Source organism: Salmo salar, chromosome 01 (genome assembly GCF_965601325.2).
Source record: "Salmo salar chromosome 01, fSalSal1, whole genome shotgun sequence".
NCBI lineage: Eukaryota > Metazoa > Chordata > Actinopteri > Salmoniformes > Salmonidae > Salmo > Salmo salar.
Genome location: NC_138291.1, coordinates 30,654,135 through 30,677,070, shown reverse-complemented (window position 1 = coordinate 30,677,070; position 22,936 = coordinate 30,654,135). Strand labels below are relative to the sequence as shown.

General features: G+C 43.4%; 1 protein-coding gene across 1 annotated transcript; it reads right to left on the bottom strand.

The window, feature by feature from the left end:
- Window positions 1–15,193: 15,193 nt before the first annotated feature.
- Window positions 15,194–20,201, bottom strand: six6b (SIX homeobox 6b). Its single transcript, XM_014189802.3, has 2 exons — window positions 19,111–20,201; window positions 15,194–18,062 (listed from the first exon to the last, which is right to left on the bottom strand). Exons 1-2 carry the CDS (start codon window positions 19,680–19,682, stop codon window positions 17,897–17,899), a joined length of 738 nt encoding a protein of 245 aa, XP_014045277.1. The 5' UTR covers window positions 19,683–20,201; the 3' UTR covers window positions 15,194–17,896.
- Between the last annotated feature and the right edge of the window lie 2,735 nt (window positions 20,202–22,936).

The window sequence follows — 22,936 nt, the reverse complement described above, 5'->3', positions numbered from 1 at the left end:
CGCCTTGGTCCATTCATGAAGACAACCGTTACAGAACTACCCACCACCAAAGGACCAAGCAGCAGAAGAGGAGGAAGCCACAGGAGAAGGAAATGGAAGAATGGACCTGGCAGGACGAGAGAAAATTCTGGGCGGACAAGTTAAGGGAGCTAAGGGAACCCGAGAGGCAGCCCCAAGATTTTTTTTTGGGGGGGGCACACGGGTAGTTTGGCCAGGCCAGGGAAGAGCCGTAAGCCAGCTACCCGTGACTACAGGGAGGTGCGTACGAGGTGGAGGGCGCCATGTTACGCTGAGGTGCGCACCATCTCGCCTATACGGACGCACAGCCCAGTGCGCCCAGTACCAGCGCCCCGCAGGTGCCAGGGCAAGAGGAGCATCGAGCCGGAACGGGTGATGCCAACCCTGCGCTCAAGACCGCCAGTGCGCCCTTTCGGTCCGGTGTTTCCCGCCAGACGCACTAGCATGGAGGTGCGTGTCTCCAGGCTGGCACGTCCTATACCAGCCCCACGCATCAGGAGTCTAGTGTGTCAACCCAGCCTCGCCAGTCAAGTCACCAGAGCTGCCCGCCAGTCAACAGTCGTCAGAGCTGCCCGCCAGTCAACAGTCGTCAGAGCTGCCCGCCAGTCAACAGTCGTCAGAGCTGCCCGCCAGTCAACAGTCGTCAGAGCTGCCCGCCAGTCAACAGTCGTCAGAGCTGCCTGCCAGTCAACAGTCGTCAGAGCTGCCCGCCAGTCAACAGTCGTCAGAGCTGCCCGCCAGTCAACAGTCGTCAGAGCTGCCCGCCAGTCAACAGTCGTCAGAGCTGCCCGCCAGTCAACAGTCGTCAGAGCGGTCAGACTGCCCTGAACTGCCGGAGTGGCCGGACTGCCCTGAACTGCCGGAGTGGCCGGACTGCCCTGAACTGCCGGAGTGGCCGGACTGCCCTGAACTGCCGGAGTGGCCGGACTGCCCTGAACTGCCGGAGTGGCCGGACTGCCCTGAACTGCCGGAGTGGCCGGACTGCCCTGAACTGCCGGAGTGGCCGGACTGCCCTGAACTGCCGGAGTGGCCGGACTGCCCTGAACTGCCGGAGTGGCCGGACTGCCCTGAACTGCCGGAGTGGCCGGACTGCCCTGAACTGCCGGAGTGGCCGGACTGCCCTGAACTGCCGGAGTGGCCGGACTGCCCTGAACTGCCGGAGTGGCCGGACTGCCCTGAACTGCCGGAGTGGCCGGACTGCCCTGAACTGCCGGAGTGGCCGGACTGCCCTGAACTGCCGGAGTGGCCGGACTGCCCTGAACTGCCGGAGTGGCCGGACTGCCCTGAACTGCCGGAGTGGCCGGACTGCCCTGAACTGCCGGAGTGGCCGGACTGCCCTGAACTGCCGGAGTGGCCGGACTGCCCTGAACTGCCGGAGTGGCCGGACTGCCCTGAACTGCCGGAGTGGCCGGACTGCCCTGTTCTGCCGGAGTGGCCGGACTGCCCTGTTCTGCCGGAGTGGCCGGACTGCCCTGTTCTGCCGGAGTGGCCGGACTGCCCTGTTCTGCCGGAGTGGCCGGACTGCCCTGTTCTGCCGGAGTGGCCGGACTGCCCTGTTCTGCCGGAGTGGCCGGACTGCCCTGTTCTGCCGGAGTGGCCGGACTGCCCTGTTCTGCCGGAGTGGCCGGACTGCCCTGTTCTGCCAGAGTGGCCGGACTGCCCTGTTCTGCCAGAGTGGCCGGACTGCCCTGTTCTGCCAGGGTGCCCGGCCTGTCAGGATCAGCCCGAGTGGTCCTCCTGCCCTCCGGTCCAGCCCGAGTGGTCCTCCTGCCCTCCGGTCCAGCCCGAGTGGTCCTCCTGCCCTCCGGCCCAGCCCGAGTGGCCCGCATGCCTTCCGGCCCAGCCCGAGTGGCCCGCATGCCTTCCGGCCCAGCCCGAGTGGCCCGCATGCCTTCCGGCCCAGCCCGAGTGGCCCGCATGCCTTCCGGCCCAGCCCGAGTGGCCCGCATGCCTTCCGGCCCAGCCCGAGTGGCCCGCATGCCTTCCGGCCCAGCCCGAGTGGCCCGCATGCCTTCCGGCCCAGCCCGAGTGGCCCGCATGCCTTCCGGCCCAGCCCGAGTGGCCCGCATGCCTTCCGGCCCAGCCCGAGTGGCCCGCATGCCTTCCGGCCCAGCCCGAGTGGCCCGCATGCCTTCCGGCCCAGCCCGAGTGGCCCGCATGCCTTCCGGCCCAGCCCGAGGGGCCCGCATGCTCTCCGGCCCAGCCCGAGGGGCCCGCATGCTCTCCGGCCCAGCCCGAGGGGCCCGCATGCTCTCCGGCCCAGCCCGAGGGGCCCGCATGCTCCCCGGCCCAGCCCGAGGGGCCCTCCTGTCCTCCGGCCCGGCTCGAGGGGTCTGTCTGCCTGGTGCAGCTATCGGCTCCACCAAAGTGGGCGACGCCGAGGGTGGAGCAGGGTCCACGTCCTGCACCGGAGCCACCTCCAGGATAGGTGGGTTGGGGAGGGAGGGTGTAGCACAGTGCCGTCGGTGACGGCAGCCACCCTCCCTTCCCTCCCTTATTGTTTAGGGGTTATTGTTTATGGGTTTTGTTGGGGATTTTTGTTTGTTGGTGTTTTTTCATTGTTAGGTGCATTCCGGGGTCTGCACCTTGAGGGGGGGGTACTGTCACGTCCTGACCAGCAGATGGAGCTGTTGTAGTTTTGGGGTCAGGACGTGGCAGTCTTGTGTTCTGTGTTGGTCTTGTGACTCCTAATCAGGAACAGCTGGGGATCGTTGTTCCTGATTGGGAGTCATATATGTAGGAGTATGTTTGTCACTTGGTTTTGTGGGTAGTTGTTTTTACACTGCGTGTATAGCCTGTAAAACTGCTACTGTTGTCACCGTCATTGTTTTTTCAAGTGGATGCTTTACTCTTTTTTTGGTAATAAAATAACCATGAGTATTCACATACCTGCTGCGCCTTGGTCCATTCATGAAGACAACCGTTACATCGACTGAAGGACCTCACACATAATTGTACAGTTGAAGTCGGAAGTTTACATACACCTTAGCCAGATACATTTAAACTCCGTTTTTCACAATTCCTGACATTTAATCCTAGTAAAAATGCCCTGTCTTTGGTCAGTTAGGATCACCACTTTATTTTAAGAATGTGATATGTCAGAATAATAGAGGAGAGAATGATTTATTTCAGCTTTTATTTCTTTCATTACATTACCAGTGGGTCAGAAGTTTACATACACTCAATTAGTATTTGGTATCATTGGCTTTAAATTGTTTAACTTGGGTCAAACATTTCAGGTAGCCTTCCACAAGCTTCCCACAATAAGTTGGGTGAATTTTGGACCATTACTCCTGACAGAGCTGGTGTAACTGAGTCAGGTTTGTAAGCCTCATTGTTCGCACACGCCTTTTCAGTTCTGCCCACAAATGTTCTATGGGATTGAGGTTAGGGCTTTGGGATTGCCACTCCAATACCTTGACTTTGATGTCCTTAAGCCATTTTGCCACAACTTTGGAGTATGCTTGGGGTCATTGTCCATTTGGAAGACCCATTTGCGACCAAGCTTTAACTTCCTGACTGATGTCTTGAGATGTGGCTTCAATATATCCACATAATTTCCCTTCCTCATGATGCCATCTATTTTGAGAAGTGCACCAGTCCCTCCTGCAGCAAAGCACCCCCACAACATGATGCTGCCACCCCCTGCTTCACGGTTGGGATGGTGTTCTTCAGCTTGCAAGCCTCCCCCTTTATCCGCCAAACATAATGATGGTCATTATGGCCAAACATTTCTATTTTTGTTTCATCAGACCAGAGGACATTTCTCCAAAAAGTATGATCTTTGTCCCCATGTGCAGTTGCAAACCGTAGTCTGGCTTTTTTATAGCGGTTTTGGAGCAGTGGCTTCTTCCTTGCTGAGCGGCCTTTCAGGTTATGTTGATATAGGACTCGTTTTACTGTGGATATAGATACTTTTGTACCTGTTTCCTCCAGCATCTTCACAAGGTCCTTTGCTGTTGTTCTGGGATTGATTTGCACTATTCACAACAAAGTACGTTCATCTCTAGGAGACAGAACGCGTTTCCTTCCTGAGCGGTATGATGGCTGCGTGGTCCCATGGTGTTTATACTAGCGTACTATTGTTTGTACAGATGAACGTGGTACCTTCAGGTGTTTGGAAATTGCTCCCAAGGATGAACCATCCTTGTGGAGGTCTACATATTTTTCCTGAGGTCTTGCTGATTTCTTTTGATTTTCCCATGATGTCAAGCAAGGAGGCACTGAGTTTGACGGTAGGCCTTGAAATACATCCACAGGTACACCTCCAATTGACTCAAATTATATCAATTAGCCTAATGGAAGCTTCTAAAGCCATGACATCATTTTCTGGAATTTTCCAAGCTGTTTAAAAGGCACATTCAACTTAGTGTATGTAAACTTCTGACCCACTGGAATTGTGATACAGTGAATTATAAGTGAAATAATCTGTCTGTAAACAATTGTTGGAAGAATTACTTGTGTCATTCACAAAGTAGATGTCCTAACCGACTTGCCAAAACTATAGTTTGTTAACAAGAAATTTGCAGAGTGGTTGAAAAACGAGTTTTAATGACTCCAACCTAAGTGTATGTAAACTTCCAACTTCAACTGTATGTGTAAGGTACAAAAATCATTCAAAAATCATGTTAAACATATTTTTACTCCTGAACTTATTTAGGCTTGCCATAACAAAGGGGTAGAATACTTACTGACTCAAGACGTTTCAGCTTTTCATTTTTTTAAATTATTTTGTAAAAAAACAAAACACAATTCCAGGTTGACATGATGGGTTATTGTGTGGAGGCCAGTGACAAAACAATTCTCAATGTAATCCATTTAAAATTCAGTCTGTAACACAACAAAATGTGGGAAAAGTCAAGGGGTTTCTGAATGCACTGTATACTGTAATGTACTATTATGATGTTGACTTTTAGGATTTTACTTCACAAAAAGTAACAAAAAATCAGATATTGACTAGAGCAGAGAAGTACTCCATGTAACAAATGCATCCCCATTAAACATGTATCCAAAATGAAGTTGCTGGGGTATCTTGATGGGGGTGTTTCACACAGCTTTACTAAAATTACAACGGCCAATACAATACTGTAATACCTGCCATTTACGTAGCAGACACTTCTATCCAATGAGTCCATACATATTCATATGTGACTCCAGTGGGAATCGAACCCACAACTTTTGTGCCATGCTCTTACTAACTGAGCCCCACAAGACCAATTCAATTCATACAGTATTACAATCCAGGAGGAAGGTGTGTGATTGCCATCCCCATAAGCATGTCACCCTCCTTCATGCCATGGGTGAGGCATGCGATGACATCAATACAGACCAATGTCAGGCTTGGATTTGCCATGCCAATTTATTTTTATTTATCCATTATTTTACCAGGTAAGTTGACTGAGAACACATTCTCATTTACAGCAACGACCTGGGGAATAATTACAGGGGAGAGGAGGGGGATGAATGAGCCAATTGTAAGCTGGGGAGGATTCGGTGGCTGTGATGGTATGAGAGCCAGATTGGGAATTTAGCCAGGACATCAGGGTTAACACCCCTACTCTTACAATAAGTGCCATGGGATCTTTAGTGACCTCAGAGAGTCAGGACACCCGTCTAACATCCCATCCGAAAGACGGCACCCTACACAGGACAGTGTCCCCAATCACTGCCCTGGGGCATTGGGATGTATTTTAGACCAGAGGAAAGAGTGCCTCCTACTGGCCCTCCAACACCACTTCCAGCAGCATCTGGTCTCCCATCCAGGGTATGCTGCTGGGTAAAGCCAAAGGCTTTTCCCAAGGTGCATAAACAATGAGCACATTTACAGAGATGTCGATGAGAACCTATGGCCAAATGCTCAAGACAGGATTGCTGCATCAATGATTGTGAAAAATGTCTTCAGTGATCACACCTTTGATCACACATGGGATAAAAAATTATGGAAATGTGATTTTCCATACATTGTTATGGATAGTGTAAGTATATTGCCTAATGTAAAAACTGTGTAATGTACTATAGGATATTACACTCAAAGGGGAATTTTGAAATATGCATGTTGCATTTTTTGCTATTGGATTAACTAGTTGTTCAAACAGCTACATTTAGATATTATGTCGTTTGGTGATTAAATCAATGTTCTCAAAGTATTTCACAGTAAACGTATATTTTGGATCAATGGTTATGTGGTGAGATATGTCTCCAAACAGTTTGGAATATAAGACTCGCTACACTACCAGTGTTACCAGTTTGGAGTTTTGTACTAAGAGTTTTGAAAATTGACCACATACTCGTGAAAATAGCACCAAAGCGATTGAAAAAACTGTAAGTGAGTCCAGAAGAGAGAGAAAATATATGGTAATGTACTCTGTGTGTGCGTGCCTGCTTGCTTGTGCGCGCGAGAGAGATCTCTCGTTTCCAGAGAGATAAGTGTATCCATTCCCTTCTTACCTCTCACCACTCCCACCTCATCTGTCCTCCTACTCTTCTTCAATCCGTAGCGATCTCCTCTCCAGCCTTTTCTTCCCTCAGAGACGGAACATGGACCTCTCAACCTGTATCAGAACATGACATCCTTATGAGCATCTTTAAAGTCAGACAACATTGCTAGATTGCTACTGACTGCATGCAACCTCAGTTAGAGAGATACATACATTATAACAAACATTAGGAACACCTTCCTAATATTGAGTTGCACCCCCTTTTGCCCTCAGAACAGCCTCACTTCATCGGGGCATGGACTCTACAAGGTGTCGAAAGCATTCCACAGGGATGCTGTCCCATGTTGATGCCAATGCTTCCCACAGTTGTGTGAAGTTAGTTGGATGTCCTTTGGGAGGTGAACCATTTTTGATACACACAGGAAACTGTTTAGCATGAAAAAAACAGCAGCATTGCAGTTCTTGACACAAACCGGTACACCTCACACCGGCTCCCGAGTGGCGCAGCGGTCTAAGGCACTGCTTCTCAGTGCAAGAGAGGTCACTGCAGTCCCTGGTTCGAATCCAGACTGCATCACATCTGGCTGTGATTGGGAGACGCATAGAGTGGGCAACAATTTTCCCAGTGTTGTCTGAGGTAGGCCGTCATTGTAAATAAGAATTTCTTCTTAACTGACATGCCTAGTTAAATTAACATTTAAAATACTATCAAAGGCACTTACATTTTTGTCATGCACATTCACCCTCTGAATGGCACACATACACAATCCATATCTCAATTGTCTTAAGGCTTAACAATCCTTCTTTGACCTGTCTCCTCCCCTTCATCTATACTGATTGAAGTGGATTTAACAAGTGACATTAATAAGGGATCACAGCTTTCACCTGGATTCACCTGGTCAGTCTATGTCCTGTTTTGTATACTCAGCATATATGATCATGCATGGCTAGTTATACAGTCAGGAGCATGATACACTTCACCAATGTTAGCAATAGTCCAGCCTCCTTGATACGCACCTAAAGGCAGAGGAATGAGAAGGGGTTAAAAATGTCCTGGTTGTCATGTCTCTGCGGAGCTGTGCATTCGTTGCGTGGTGACAGTGGCCTTGGGTAATTACCAGGCTCTCCCTGGGTTACTTCCCCCCTTAGTGCCACAGCGTGTGGAATGCCAGCTAAGCTCTGTTATTAGGGACAGCACTGCCACTGGACAGACATGCCACTCCTCTGGCCTCCACCTCACCTACAGCAGCTAGAGGGACTGAAGACCAACCTTACAGAGCATTGGTTTATAGGTCTACCGTTAGATGCAGATATTATGTGGTCAAAGGCCCAAAGGAAGCCAATGTCAGTCCTTTGGGTATGCACTGTAGCATATCTGTGAACAGGCTTTGGCACAGTGGAGAACAGCAAAAAGGATGTGCTGCTGTCATCATTACCAAGACTAAACTAACATAATGTAAAATATCATTGACCTAGTCAGGCCTAATCAGTTAAGAGAGAGTTGTCTTATGTATGTGTTAGACACTGCTCTTACTAGAATGTGTAGTTATTGTCCCTGGTCAAATGATTTACTCACTTACAATAAGCAGTTCCAGTATGTAGTTGAGAGTCAAAAATTGAGTAGGCCTACATACATGTTCTGCAGACAAATACATTTATGACTTGATCACACAGCAAGTAACTAAGTGGTATTAATGCAACTTTATGCAATGACCCAAAGCTGGTTGCAACTAGCTGACAGAACTGTATGTTCGCAGTAGCAGCTGTGTGTGATGGGAGGCACTTGTGCACAAGGGTGACATGTTCAACAGGGATGATCTGCTGATGAACCAGTAAGCACATTCTGCAGCGCTCAGGGGGCACCGCCACCACCTCAAGGGTAAGAGAGAGTCCCTCACTGTCACTCTCTTTTAAAGGTTTGGCAGGTTTATAACTCTGACCCAAGAGCAGTTGGAGAAAAGCTCAAGGTGCTGAACTTAAACTTGGTGACAGCTGCAGAAACTAGAGACCAAGGAGTTTAAATATAGAACCCCAACTGGATCACTTGCAATGCTCAACACACTTTCTTACACATACATATTCACACCCACTATCATGTCATAGTCCACAGTGATATAGGCTACACAGCCAGATATTAACACTCCAAAATCCACTCAACAATAATCTGAATCTACTGCATAGAATATTGTGCTGCTCGATAGTACACCACCATATTAATCGATATAAAGAGAACTCTCATGCAGGGATGCATGACTTCATGCATCTGCACAATGGCATACGCAAACAAACACACATGCTTTACCCTACGCAGACAAGCAGACAGTAAACCACACAGTAATCCACACAAAAGAAAAAGACACCCAGATGAGGTAGCCTCCTACTCCTTTAGAGAATGTACTTCTCTGGGCAGTCTGGTAGTCTTGAAACAGTTATATCTTTCAGCATCAGGAGCTGTGATGCTGGGTGTTATTACAAGATCTAATATCATGGCACGATGATCATATAGGTCCCATGCTCTCAGGGAAGTAAATGGGTTGCAGCCAGGCTTGGTGTAGTTATTTTGGCAAGGGATTTCAAACCAAATACTAGCCTTTGTATTACATTCATTTATTTTTAACTGATTTGTCCAAATATGGGGTCTAAATTGCAAAAAATAAAACATGCGTAAAAATAACCCCAGCTAAAACGTGACATTACGTACTTTTGCCTCATTTTCATTAGTTGATTTTCAAATTGAATTACACGGCCCGTATTCATAAAGCGTCTCAGAGTGAGAGTGCTGATCTCTTAGTACATTAATAATATTACATGGATAGAGGGGAACTGATCCTAGATCAGCACTCCTACTCTGAGACGCTTTATGAATACTGGCCCAGGAATACAGATCCCCCCCGAAACGTTTTAGCTCACCGTCCAAATACTTTTGGAGGGCTCTGTAGGCTTATCTGGAACATGCCCAACAGAAATCTGGGATTTACCCATGTTGAGTGCTTGTCACTAATAGTTACATGACAAAAATATTATTATTTGTATGTCAGTGAAAGTGACCTAAGAGATTGGCGTTTAATGTTTAATAAAGTTCTGATTGTTTCAGACTGTGTGATGTTGGGGAACTCTAATTCTCGAGGGCCACAGAGTCTGCTGGTTTTGGTTCCTTCCTTCAAATCAGTGAATGACTTAGACCTGGGAAACCATCTGTGTGCACTTTCTGAGCAATCAGTGACATGAATGGATCAATAAAGTGCAGGGGAGAAGAGAGAACCAACAGACGCTGTAGCCTTCGAGCGAGACTGGAGTTGCCCATCCCTGATTTACATACGTATCACAAATACATAACACTAGGTCTTTTTCGCCACCATGTGGCAATGTTGATTTACTGCATGTTCTTACAGTACAACGTGAGATAATGTGTACTGTACTGGGGGGCTCATGTTGCCTGTCCCATACTTCATCTACATAGTGTTTAATCCAATATATGTGGAGTTGTGAGCTGATCAAGATGTGTGCAGGTGTGAGTTCAGTAATACACATTTTTTTGGTGAAATCCACAGTCATGCTGACATTCATGTTTGTTTTTTCCTAAAAGCTTGTCTTCATTGTATCCAGGGAGGGTCATAGGAGGGACTATTCAAATACTTTATTGACAGAAAAATTGCGCTGAAAGACGCAATACATAATAAGTAATACAGAGAATATCGGATATTTGTTAACTGCACCTACTAAACAAACAAAAAACAGGTTATCCTTTATAAAACAGACAGTCAATAGGCATCGCACACCAGTGACATCACTGTTATATATTAGAACAAAGACAAAGCATGTTCTCTTTGATGCATTTCTATGGTCACTGTCTCCATCTAGTGGCCGATAATATTTATCACCAGCCTTTGTGTTCTGCTCTCTCGTTTCCAAAGGATAAATTCATGTATTCTTCTAGGAATCAAGGAATCTAAGATGGCATTTTGCAGTTTATATATGCCCTTAATTATGACTTTGATGTCATATATTTAAGTTATATCATCACAATGAGTCATGCATACCATGCCTTGTGTGTAGTAGTTTTCTTTGTTGGTGTGGAGAGGAAGAGAGAAAAAGCAGAAATTGGAGCCCTTTATATATATTTTAAACAACAGTTTATTGTAAAATGTAGTGTAATCAGGGAGACCCCTGATCATGAACTTTGAACCTTGGCGGATGTAAAAAGAATATAATTTCATCCAAATAACGTAATTGTTGCAGGAGAATAACCTGATTGGACGTCAGACCAGCCTTAGGTTATGGATGAGGTCATGTCTGTTATATGTAAGTGTCCACTTTAATACATATTCTTTACTTAACACAAGAAATACACTGAGTATTCTTCATCTTTTAAAATGATGTGCATTGCTCCAAAAATGGTATCATACTTAGTTTGGAATGAACAGTCATGCATTACCACCTAAAGATTACAACAGCAACTATAGGCTAGACTGACTTTACTGGAGACAAACTGACCTCAATCCCCCAGCGTGCTGTGTATACCCTGTCAATAGAACACCCACAATGCACCACTGTCATGGTAAAATGCCTATTTTTCTGACCTGCGTCTGTTCTTATCATTATTTCCTTTTCACATATTTATCCCCGCGTAATTTCAGAGAACTCTCACCAGCGCCTGTCAATACAATATCCACTTATTGCTAGTAATTATTTGAGTCAGGGAAAATGACAGAAGATCCAAGTTCACATTAGGCCCTTTGTGTGAACAGACAATCTTGATGATATGCACATTGATTGACTTTACTACATAGGTACCAGTCAGATATGGCTCCATATTATCTGCATTGTATCTTGTAACAAATGAGAAATTGTGAGTGAGGCAGGCGGGCCCAGGCAGACACAGGCTATTGATCTGTCTGGAGCAATGTAAAAAGCAGAGCCTAGAGCATGCTGACAGGGTGATTAACAACAAGGACTAGTTCATGTGAGTTATTTAAGAAAAAGTTCTAGAACACTTGAGACACTGGAGTCAATGTTTTGTAGAATTCACTCAGAAGGAGTTCGTCAAAACATAGATGTAGGCTACTTGACCGCTTCAATGGCATGCAAGCTTTTGCATATTGCTTTTAATTAAATATTGCTATTAATAACCAAATCCTTTGACCTTGTATTCATATTACTAAGTCTCTGGATAGGCTGTAACGAAAAACCAATTAATTATGAAGAATAAGTATGAATGGTATCCCTCCAAAGTGAATCAAACTGAGACATAAGATACACTGAGTATACTAAACATTAGGTACACCTTCCTAATATTGAGTTCCCCCCCCTTTTGCCTAGATTCACCTGGTCCGTCTACGTCATGGAAAGAGCAGGTGTTCTTAATTTTTTGTATACTGAGTGTATTTGGTCCTTTATGGCTCAGTTGGTAGCGCATGGCGCTTGCACCACCAGGGTTGTGGGTTCGATTCGTACAATGTATGCATACATGACTGTAAGTCACTTTGGATAAAAGCATCTGCTCAATGGCTTATATTATATGTGTTAATAGGTGAGAGAAAAACTGTCTGTTTGGCTGTAAGGTATATATTTAAGCAATAAGGACCGAGGGGGTGTGGTATATGGCCAATATACCACAGTTAAGTGCTGTTCTTATGTACGACGCAACACGGAGTGCCTGCCTACAGCCCTTAGCAGTGGTATATTTGCCATATACCAAAAACCCCTGAGGTGCCTTATTGCTGTTATTAACTAGTTACCAATGTAGTTAGAGAGATAAAAATACACATTTATTTTTACTCTACTATTTGTGTTTGTATCTAGTTTCTAGGCAGGCACTTAAGAACAGCACTTAGCCGTGGTATATTGGCCATATACCACACCTCCTCGTGCCTTATTGCTTAAATATAAGGCTATGGCATGGGCTAGTAATAGCCTATACATTTTGAGTAGGCTCGCCTATACAGCCGGTAAGGGATGGCATTCTGCAGAAGCTATAGAAAGACCTACGAAACCAGAGGCGTCATGCCTGATACGTATCAACAAGTGTTATATTCGAAATAACATTAGGCCTAATTTTTTTGCGAAATAATATTTTGTGCACAGTAGGCTATCTTTATTTTAACGTCCAATGACAATATTAACACAATGAATCAACAGTCAGTTGCTTGGCCCCTTAATGATTTACCTCACTCTCATTTACAGCATCAATTAAAGTATCTGGAAAACAGAATCAAGCTCAAAGTTAAATTATCATTTTATTATAAATTTTTTCAATCGAAATGGACGATGTTTTGTGAGGCCCAGGTGACAAAGAGCTGATATGCCAACAGTCTGACTCAGGAGCAAACATGCAGTCGGCACTTCAGTGCGGTGAATGGTGGTCCCCTGTCCAAGGTGCTGAAACGCGCCTCTGGTATTCTATTACGTGTCATCATGATCGCCGTTGACTGCCTCTTGCTAAAGGGGTGCGGTGCAACACGATCAGACAAAAGGCTATAGGATTACAGACTATTTCACACTCCTCCATGAACAACTAAGTTAACATTTACCTTACTATTATTTGGTTGATTGTTGCCCCTTGTGTAAACGTGTAAACAAAGAAACGGCGCATTCGTGCAGAACATATCCCAGTCTTTAGTCTCACTCTCGATTCAGGACAGTTTTAAGATATTGTGTTAGACGTAGAACAACAGGTTATGGAGGATATTTAGCGATGTGTGTTTATTGCAGCCTGTTGGATGCATACCAAGACAATAGCAATATTTCTGGAAACCAATTCGAACACAATGGAACCATTTGAAATTGAAATAACATATACAGCCTATAATTCGTTGTGATCGTGGGAGTGCATGACAGCGGTGTCTGGTAAGCAGGTCAGTACTCCCCAATATCACCACCAGAGGGCATCCGTAGCATTCTCAGTGAGAATATTATGAAACGCCTGCCTTCATTTTAGATGTTAAATATTAATAAACTTGAATGCGGGATAAATACACTAGCATCATTCTGCGAACTTAAATTATGAAAGAGAAAATGGTCCAGTGAAGAAAGTATCTGACTTCAAAGAAACACATGCGACACGAACACGAGCCAACATAATGTAGCCTACTTACAAATAAGCAATTTTCTGGAGTATAAAATACGTTGAGGATTCCTATTAATAATAGAAAATAGGGCTGGGTAATTTGTATGGATAGCTGACTGTTCCCAGTGAATGCGCTGTTCTTGCTGAGTGAGCAAACAAAAAAACGAATGTGGCCCTGGTCGGGATATAGCCAACAATAAAAAACCGAACAAATAAAACAAGATTGTGAAGAAGCCAACATGAAATTGTTAAATTCAAACACCTTGGCTAAACTGGCTCCACGCGTGCGCATGTTGATATATTCTATCTTTACCAGGACGCGTTCAATACACCCAGGTTAAAATACCAAAACCAACTGTGAAACAACTATATTAATTTGGGGACCGGTCGAAAAACATGAAACATTCATGGACATTTAAGAGAAACAAACCAAGCGACATACACGATAGTTACACGACGTTACACGACAGTTACTGGCAGAGACGACATCAAGAAAGTGTTCAAATCAAATGAACACATTGTTGGGAGACGCGGCAGATTGAGTCTACTGGGATGGGGCAGTTAGGGGTCCTTCTTGAGAGCTTTACTAATTAAGATGGACAAGGCTCTTAAATGCATGTATGTTTCTCCATAATTGAATGACCTCATCCGCTTTAGAGAAAACAGGGAAAACTCAGGCAAAAGGTCCGCTCTATGACAAGAGGTCTATTCTGTCGTAATATCTGTTTTACGAAAACAATGGACTACATTTTGAAAATGTCTCTTGGTTACAGCTGATAATATGAATAACAATAATAACAACAATAAAAATAACAGTAATAATAATAATACATATATGCCTATATTTGAATGTGTTTTTCACGGGACCATGTTAGCTATAGCAGAGCCTATCACCTAAAACCAGGGGATTTAAACAGGAAGCAGAGTGGAGTAAAATATTCCAGACCAATCAAAGGAGAAGTTGTAGGTTGGCCTATATTACAGCCTAGTTGTATATTAGGCTACAGCGTGGTCTTACAATCACCGTTGGAAGAAATATGCATAAAATAACCGAGAGATAAACTAACACTGATTAGTTATAGGCCTACTTAAAAAATATATGGTTAAAGACAAGAGTATGTGGTAAATAGCCACCTAACCGCTACAGGAGAAATAGTACACATTGACATAGCCCACTGTTAGTGCTGACACCAGCTCGCATCACATAGTGAAGGCTATCACTGCTGAACTGCTTTGACAGATTCGATCATAATAAAGTCGCCACAGCATAGAGAGATCGGAGTTCAAGAGAAGGAGAACCTTTTTTCATATTATGGTGGACACATAGGCTACATTGAAATTGGCGTTGCACCTGCTTTAATTTGTATAAATAGCTTAAAAACTACACAAAAATCCAGAAGATATCATGTTACCAAGATATAAAAGGGCTGGAGGTCTAAACGGATGAGAGTCAATGGTCTTAAAATTAACCCGTTTCAGCGGTTATATCCAACGTCGTTTCATATTTTACAAAACGTAGAGGCCTTTTCTTTATTATTCAACATTGTCGACGTGTTTATTGGAGCACAATTAACGTGCTATGATTGCTGCAAACGTACAAGTCAGAAAACAGTCAATCAATTGGTAATTAAATCCTTTTAATCTCCCAACTCACGAATTCACATTGCAGCAGCTGCCAAACACACACACACTACACAAAAGTTCTGATTTCCGTACCCCTGGCAGACTACCCTGACTGCAGTTCATTCTTTGAAGGGGAACCCGTGTTGCTTCCGCTCACAAAACATTGGGAGCGCCCCTTTGTTCACGCGGGAACCCTAGACCTCATCATTAGTGCTGATTACCGCTGACCAGTTTGACAACCTTATTGACTGCTACAAATACCTTTTCATGCATCCCCCTGGTCGCCCTTATTTTCAATAGAAACGGAAATATTCTGCCATTTTGTCCCCATCATTTGAAAGAAACTCAAAGCACCCGTTTTCGTCCCCTCACATGCTTCCTCTCTTTATCCCAAAAACGAAACACTGCATTGACTTCTGTGTTGTTCCAGCTGAAAAACGTTCAGAGAAATACAGCTTGTTCTTTTCACTGGTTAGTTTAATTAATTGGGAATTGGATGAAAACCCTGGTGTAGGCCCCCACCCAGAACTCTGGATCCGTAGGAAAAACAGTACTTCTGTGTTTTTCATTCCTTATTTACGATGCTCATTTGGGCTGACATCCTATAAGCGCACGTAAAGAGGGATGGACATTTTTTTTTACAGCAGATGAAGGCCTATATATGCACGGTTTAACCTCATATTTACGTTCTAATAGCTAACTATCGTCTGTACGTTCTAATTAATAGGCATATATTCATCACAACCAGGGATGCTAGCGGTAAAAATGTCAAATAGTAGGCTAGGCAAAACCCTAACGCAAAAAACACACACAAAAACACTTAAGGGCCTATCTAAATGGATAAACCCTGCATCACCGATCATATCATCATAATACCAAACGTAGGCCAGGCCTATATGGCCATTACGTTTTTTAGCCTACCATAACTGGTCTGCTACAAACCTTTATGCCTATAGGTCTACTCCTAAAAACGTTGTGTTTTCACTGGACCATTAATGACCGGATATAAATAACTGACTACTCAAATACTAGTTTTGCTAACATGATATCATTATAGCCATGAAATGAAATAGCATTTTGTATTCTATCACCCTTGAAAAATAGGCCATAGGCGTATAGGCTAAGCGTGGCAGACATTAGGTTATCACACATTCATTCTGCGATAAAGGAAATATGGTTTAGAATATATCCACGATCGAATAGTAGCCTATCGCATACCATGCAGATGCAATTCTTTGACATGTTTTAGCCTATCAGCTAGAAATCGATGATTCAATTATCTAAATTAAATGTGATAGGCTTAGGCTACAAAATCATAATTTGAAATACACAACAATAGCACTATTTAGATTAAAATGTAGGACAATAGCCTATGTATTTCCATGCACATCCGTCAGCCAGAGCGCATTTCATATTATGGTGTTGTGTAGGACAATTTGTTTTTACTCCGGGAGACTGTCTCGTTTTGTGAGCCGGCCTTTCTCTGACCTCTGTCTGTCATTCCGTATTACATGACGCAAAGCATGTTGTTGGTCAATTAGGCTATATGTCGAGAACGTGTCAGGGCACAAAGTGTGGCATTATAAACTATTTAAAAAAAATCTCACTCAGAGTCCACATTTGAAGATCTGTATGTGGTATGTGGTAGTTAAGTACGTACACCCTGAAGAACACAATGTGATGCCGAAACGTTGATTTATCCAATATATTTCTGGGATGCTATTGTGCGACTGCTTATTTGTATAGCCTACTACAGTTCACTCTCCGTTAGTCAGCACCTCTACTAACTTGTTGGGGGTGTGCGCCACCTCATGCCTTTTTAGTAGTTAAATACTTAACATGCCTAAAATACTCAGATATATAACCTAGACCACTTCATCAGGGCAACGCAGAGACACAAATTGATACAGTACGCTGCATCACACTATAGGCCTATCATAGGACGATACAATATGATATCTGTGACAGAAAATTTAAAGTAAATATCGTCACAAATCCCCAAACTATATTCTAATTTATTGTGGCAAATGACTAGGTTGCCTAATAATATCAAGTAATAATCGAGTGATACAATAACCGCAAACACCATTCTCAATCGTTGTAATCTGAGAATAAAAAAACTGATGTTTTGTTCTTTTGATAAACAATTATTTTATTAAGTTATCTTTACTTCTTAAAAAAAAAAAACGTTTTTTACTGAAACACATGTTTACTAAAGCGCACATGCTCAACGGGTTCACCTGTGCACAAGGTAAATATTAAAAACACCAAGCAAAATAATATCACATTCTAACAGAGCCAATCATTTAAATAGGTAAATAAACATTATTTATAAAACTTTAAAGAAAAAATATTACAGCGTCTTTTCAACATGAAATACCCACAGAAAACAGCAGGTTAGGCGCTCAAATGTCTTTTTTTTTTCATTTTTAGTTGTATCTTGAGGCATTGGTTTATTAGTCCTCCCTAAAAAGGGATCGTGAATATGAATATGATTTTTCTTTACATTTTCTGTCCGCTTGTATTAGCTTCAGCCATCCATAGCGGAAAAACGACAACAAAAAGAAAGTATAGCTTTAAGACAGGGCATTCCGTCAGATCCCTCATGTTTTGGCAGCCATCAAAGAAGACCAGTTTCTTTCAATTCAAACGCAGGCACTGACTGTTTTTTTGTTAGATTGTCTTTTAGGATCTCCTTTATTTATCTCCTGTGAATTTATCCTCTCCCTCCTCTGGACTGCCTCGTGCGCCATTAGATGTCACATTCGCTGTCGCTGGAAGTGATCGAGATAGCCGAGGTGGCGGCTTTGCTTGACAAACTAGCCTCGGGACTAGAGGCGGGACCGAGTCGATCGACGGTTCCATCATCATCTGCCAAAGACCGAACCGAGCCTTGGGACATCCCCTGCTGTTGTAGCCTGGGTAAAAGACAGACATGGAGGGAAAAATAGAATTAGAAAGCGCAATACAATACGAATAGGTTCTATCAAAGTAAATCCTCAATTGAAACATCATTTTTGCTGTAGTTAAGTCTAGCATCAGATACACACGTGCCAGACCAGAAGCCAAACAAATGCATTTTTTAAATATTCTATAGCCTACAAGTAAATGCACAAACACAATCAAGACACAGCAATCCCAAGCCCACACAGTGAGCACAATTTCAAAGATAGTCAGACTAGCCTGAATATTTTCTTATAGGAAATCATTTAGATTCGTTCAATACACGTGCTGCCTTCATGATTTGCTGTTCAGCACAAGTGGCATCAGACGTGATTGAACAAATAACCTAATACCGCAGGGCTCTAGTGTTTCTGTCTTTCATTAAATTAAGCAACATCCATAATACAAAAATCTTTCAGACAATTGCATGTTTGTTGTTAAATTATGTTCAAAGATTTAACACGGACAGCTGCCAATATAATCAAAATGGATTGTGGAAAAAGAAGGATAATCTGAACGGAATTATTGAGACACTTGACTCGGGGAGTAGCTAGGCCTATGCTTCAAGTTTAGTTTTGGCAAGAATACATAGGCTCATGGTGAATTTGGGGAAACACTGCATTAAGACATGCTATGGTTCGTTTTGCAATGACAATGACCAGGGCTATAGTCACACAATGGAGTTTGTCATACAGTTTGCTTCATTTCAATAGGCTACATCGTTTATGGTGTCATTTCCGTTGAGAATATTTATGAACAAATGTAATTTAAATATACTATTTATATATTATAGCCAACTATATTTCAATGTTTGCTCAAAATAACATAATTCAAACAATTCGATAGAACAATATTTGCACAAATAATTGCTTTTATTGAAAGAAATGCAAGTACTTAGGCTGACTGAGATGCAGTCGCAATGCAGGGTCCTTTTCGTTAAGAATTGAACAATAAACGTTGTCGCCACCTCACACCATCACTGATAAAAATACAAAAAGGTACAGACTGCAGCATGTAGCCTACCTATTTTTCGCAGCCGCCGCTCTATCCCTTTGTCTACGATTTTTGAACCAGTTTCCCACTTGTGTGGGAGTAAGTCCAGTAGCCTGCGCGAGCTCCCTCTTTTTGCTCGGGTTCGGGTAAGGATCCTGCAAGTACCATTCTCTTAACAAATGTCGGGTTCTCTCCTTGAAGCAGTGGGTCTTTTGCTCTCCGTCCCATATCGTTCTGGGTAGAGGGAACTTCTTCCGCACCCTGTATTTGTCCACTGGCCCTAGCGGGCGGCCCCGCAGCTTCTCTGCCTCCTGGTAGTGCGCCTCGAGCCACAGGGCCTGTAGTTTAGTGTGAGACTCTTTGGTGAACTTGTGGTTCTCCAGAATGTGGTAGAGTTCTCGGAAATTCCCAGTGTGGTAGGCCACGATGGCCCGCGCCCTAAGCACCGACTCATTCTTGTTGAGGACCTCGCAGGCTGCTGGGGCGACGGGCAGAGACCAGAGGAAGCGACCGAGGCGCTCAATGTCCCCGCTCTCTTCCAGAGTCTCGCAAACCCCCGCAACCTGCTGGGGGCTAAAATTCAAGATAGGCAGCTGAAACATGGAGGCTTTTCGTTTCACCTCCGTCTCTCTCTGACTCACACGCTCCCCTCTCGCGCCTACCCTTCTCTCCCTCTCGCTCTCTGATCGTTGGATCCAGACAAAAAGGCAATCCCAAAGTTAACAGATCAACCGTTAAAAACACTGAGGAACTATGCCCTCGGCTGGTGAACTTGGTATGTTGAAATTACAAGAGTATAAAAACTAGACCCGAGATGTATTTTGAAGGGGGGAAATACAGTCAGCCCCTCTGCTGATTTTCTATTGGACTTGGCAGATTGGTTTCGTGGTTGCCATGGATGCCCGTCAATCACTGTCAAGTTTACCAATCACGCGGAAAGGAGCGCTAAGAGAATGCAGCACCTCCCAGTGCTCGACAGCGGCTTTTTAGAATGTAAACATTTTGACCTTTGCTTTTTGTCTTCAAACCTTTAATTGCCTTCCATGTTTTCCTACATCCCCTCCTTTGTAAGTCATGGCTGTGTAGAAGAAAAGCGACGAATCAATTAAAACGCAATACGTTCACACGTTTAGCCTACTTCTTTCATTGAAAATGGGAAATAAGACCCCGCAGCACGCACGACAGATATTGGCTGATTATCATACCGTTTTAAAAATTGTTCAAATAAAGAATAAAAACAGACAACGAATGTTCTGCGATTACAATAGCATGATATTGAATGGTTGTATAGCCTAACGCACGCAGAAAATCCCGTTCATCCACGCTCTACAATTGTTGGGACACATTTGATCATAAAAAATATTGCTCTACACTATATGTTGATTTTATGCTGGACAAATTGAAGTCATTCGCATCGAATTCGGTTATTTTGATGATGTAGGGTACATCGACATATTATAGGCGTATCTTTATTTGATCAGACGTATTTGACAGATGTTGCATCTTTATTTGATCTGCCATGACATATTGTATTGCATCTGCTTCTTCTCAGATAAAATCACTGTTTGTATTTCTAATTCACACTGCACACTAGCCTATAGCCTAATCCATCAAAGAGACGTTTTTTGCTAAACATTGCAGAAAAAAACGGAACGTTTGTGTATAAAACTATCGTGGCACTGCTGGGCTACTCGGGTTTAGTATCAGATACACTCCGTTTTGTGCACGGGCTGATTTAGTAAATAAGAAGGCGGATAGATAGCGCAGATGGTTTCAAGTGTCGGGTCACATCATTTCATGGCTGGCTACAGTGGTAAAGTTCATTCTAACGGAAAAGCCTGATATTATTTTCAGACTCTCTCTCTCTCTCACACACACACACACACACACACACACACACACACACACACACACACACACACACACACACACACACACACACACACACACACACACACACACACACACACACACACACACACACACACACACACACACACACACACACACACACACAGAGAGAGAGAGAGAGAGAGAGAGAGAGAGAGAGAGAGAGAGAGAGAGAGATCAACTGAATCCCTTAAGGCTCTTTTTGCATGAATTATGGGAGGCTCATGGCGCGGGGTTATGAAACTGCCTGCCTTCTGCGCAAGAAGCTGTTCATCTCATGCAACGTGCGCTTGGCTATTCGGTGACACAGTTTCCCCACATCATCATAGAAATACCTCCAAAATGTGTTCATTTTTTCTGAACGTTTGTCTACTGCCTTCATAAAGTGTAAATAACAGGCCTACTTTATCAAAATCAATAATATTTTATTAAAATGTTTGATATGATCATAATAGCTTAATAATAATCAAACACAGAAAAGGGTTATTTGCACATTTGTCAACAAGGTGATAAAAGTAGGTTGTAAGTCTATACTGTCACTGTAATGTTGCAGAGTAACCAGATGGACATAGTATATATGAGAGCAGTATACGGATTAACACGATTCATGTTCTTACTAGTGGGGTCAATCATAAAACCATAGCATATTATTATAGGTTTAGCACCGATCCGAGAACAAGCGTAAAGAAAGGATAAGGACGCCAGACCGGATACAGACAAAAGGGAAAAGTAATTGTGAAGATGAGTGACAAGGTGTAGGTTTGAAATATTTAGATGCCTTTGAATATTTCATGCTGTAATCCTAACCTAAATTTACAAGGACACTTTCTTTTTCTATGAAGAGCGCATCAATAAAAGATGGTAAAATGTTCGATATCATAAACGGAGGTCTGTCAATAAACTATTTGGCTATGCACGACTGTAGAACAGCGCGCAAACATAACAGAAACCTTTACTCTCTGTCCAAGCTTACAGTAACACTATATGGCGAAGTACATTTTGATTTCATATGGAAACATAGTAATTAACATTAGCTTGTTACTATTTTACTCAGCCTAGCCCTAGACCTATGATAACACTGCATTCACGTTTTTAGAAATTAAAATCGGACATTTCTTGAGGGGCAAATAGACACACATAGGCTAAGCTAAAACCAAAATACTGTAACTGATTGAAATATATATATAATTACTACGTATATGGTTGTGTTTAAATCTATGGTTTTAAGTAGCCTATAGCGTATTCATACTACCACATTTTCCAAATCATGCATAATGTGCGCATTTGTCATTTTCAAATAGGCCTTTAATTGCTTAACAGGGGCAAAATATGAAATCATGGATATTTGTTGATGATTAACACAAAAATAAACAATTAGGCTACATTGCCAATCCATGTCTGGAGTACTTACTTATTCATTGTAGAATATACAGTTTTAAAAAGTAGGCAGGCCTACAGTGAGCATATTACAAGTGCATATACAACTGTGCCAAAAGACAGTATCCTTACACCGATATCCCCGGACTGACATTCACCAACTCAACCACACAAAACACAGACAGTGGATCTCATACAAAGACGTCTGTTCTGCCTATTGCTTTGTTCGTCATAGACCGCACAGCCCCATCCACAACCAAACTCGGCACTGATTGTGGGAATGATTGTCCAAACAAGTTCTGTTATTTAAGATGGCAAATTTTAATTGTGAGACAGGACACCGTCCATTCTATTTGTCGAGTAATTCAAATGTTCTGCTAAACACGCACGCACGCGCGCACACACACACACACACACACACACACACACACACACACACACACACACACACACACACACACACACACACACACACACACACACACACACACACACACACACACACACAGAACGAGAGATAGAGAAAACAATTCTATACCCTATGATGATATTATAGTTTATAATACTAATAGGCCTACTGGTATATATT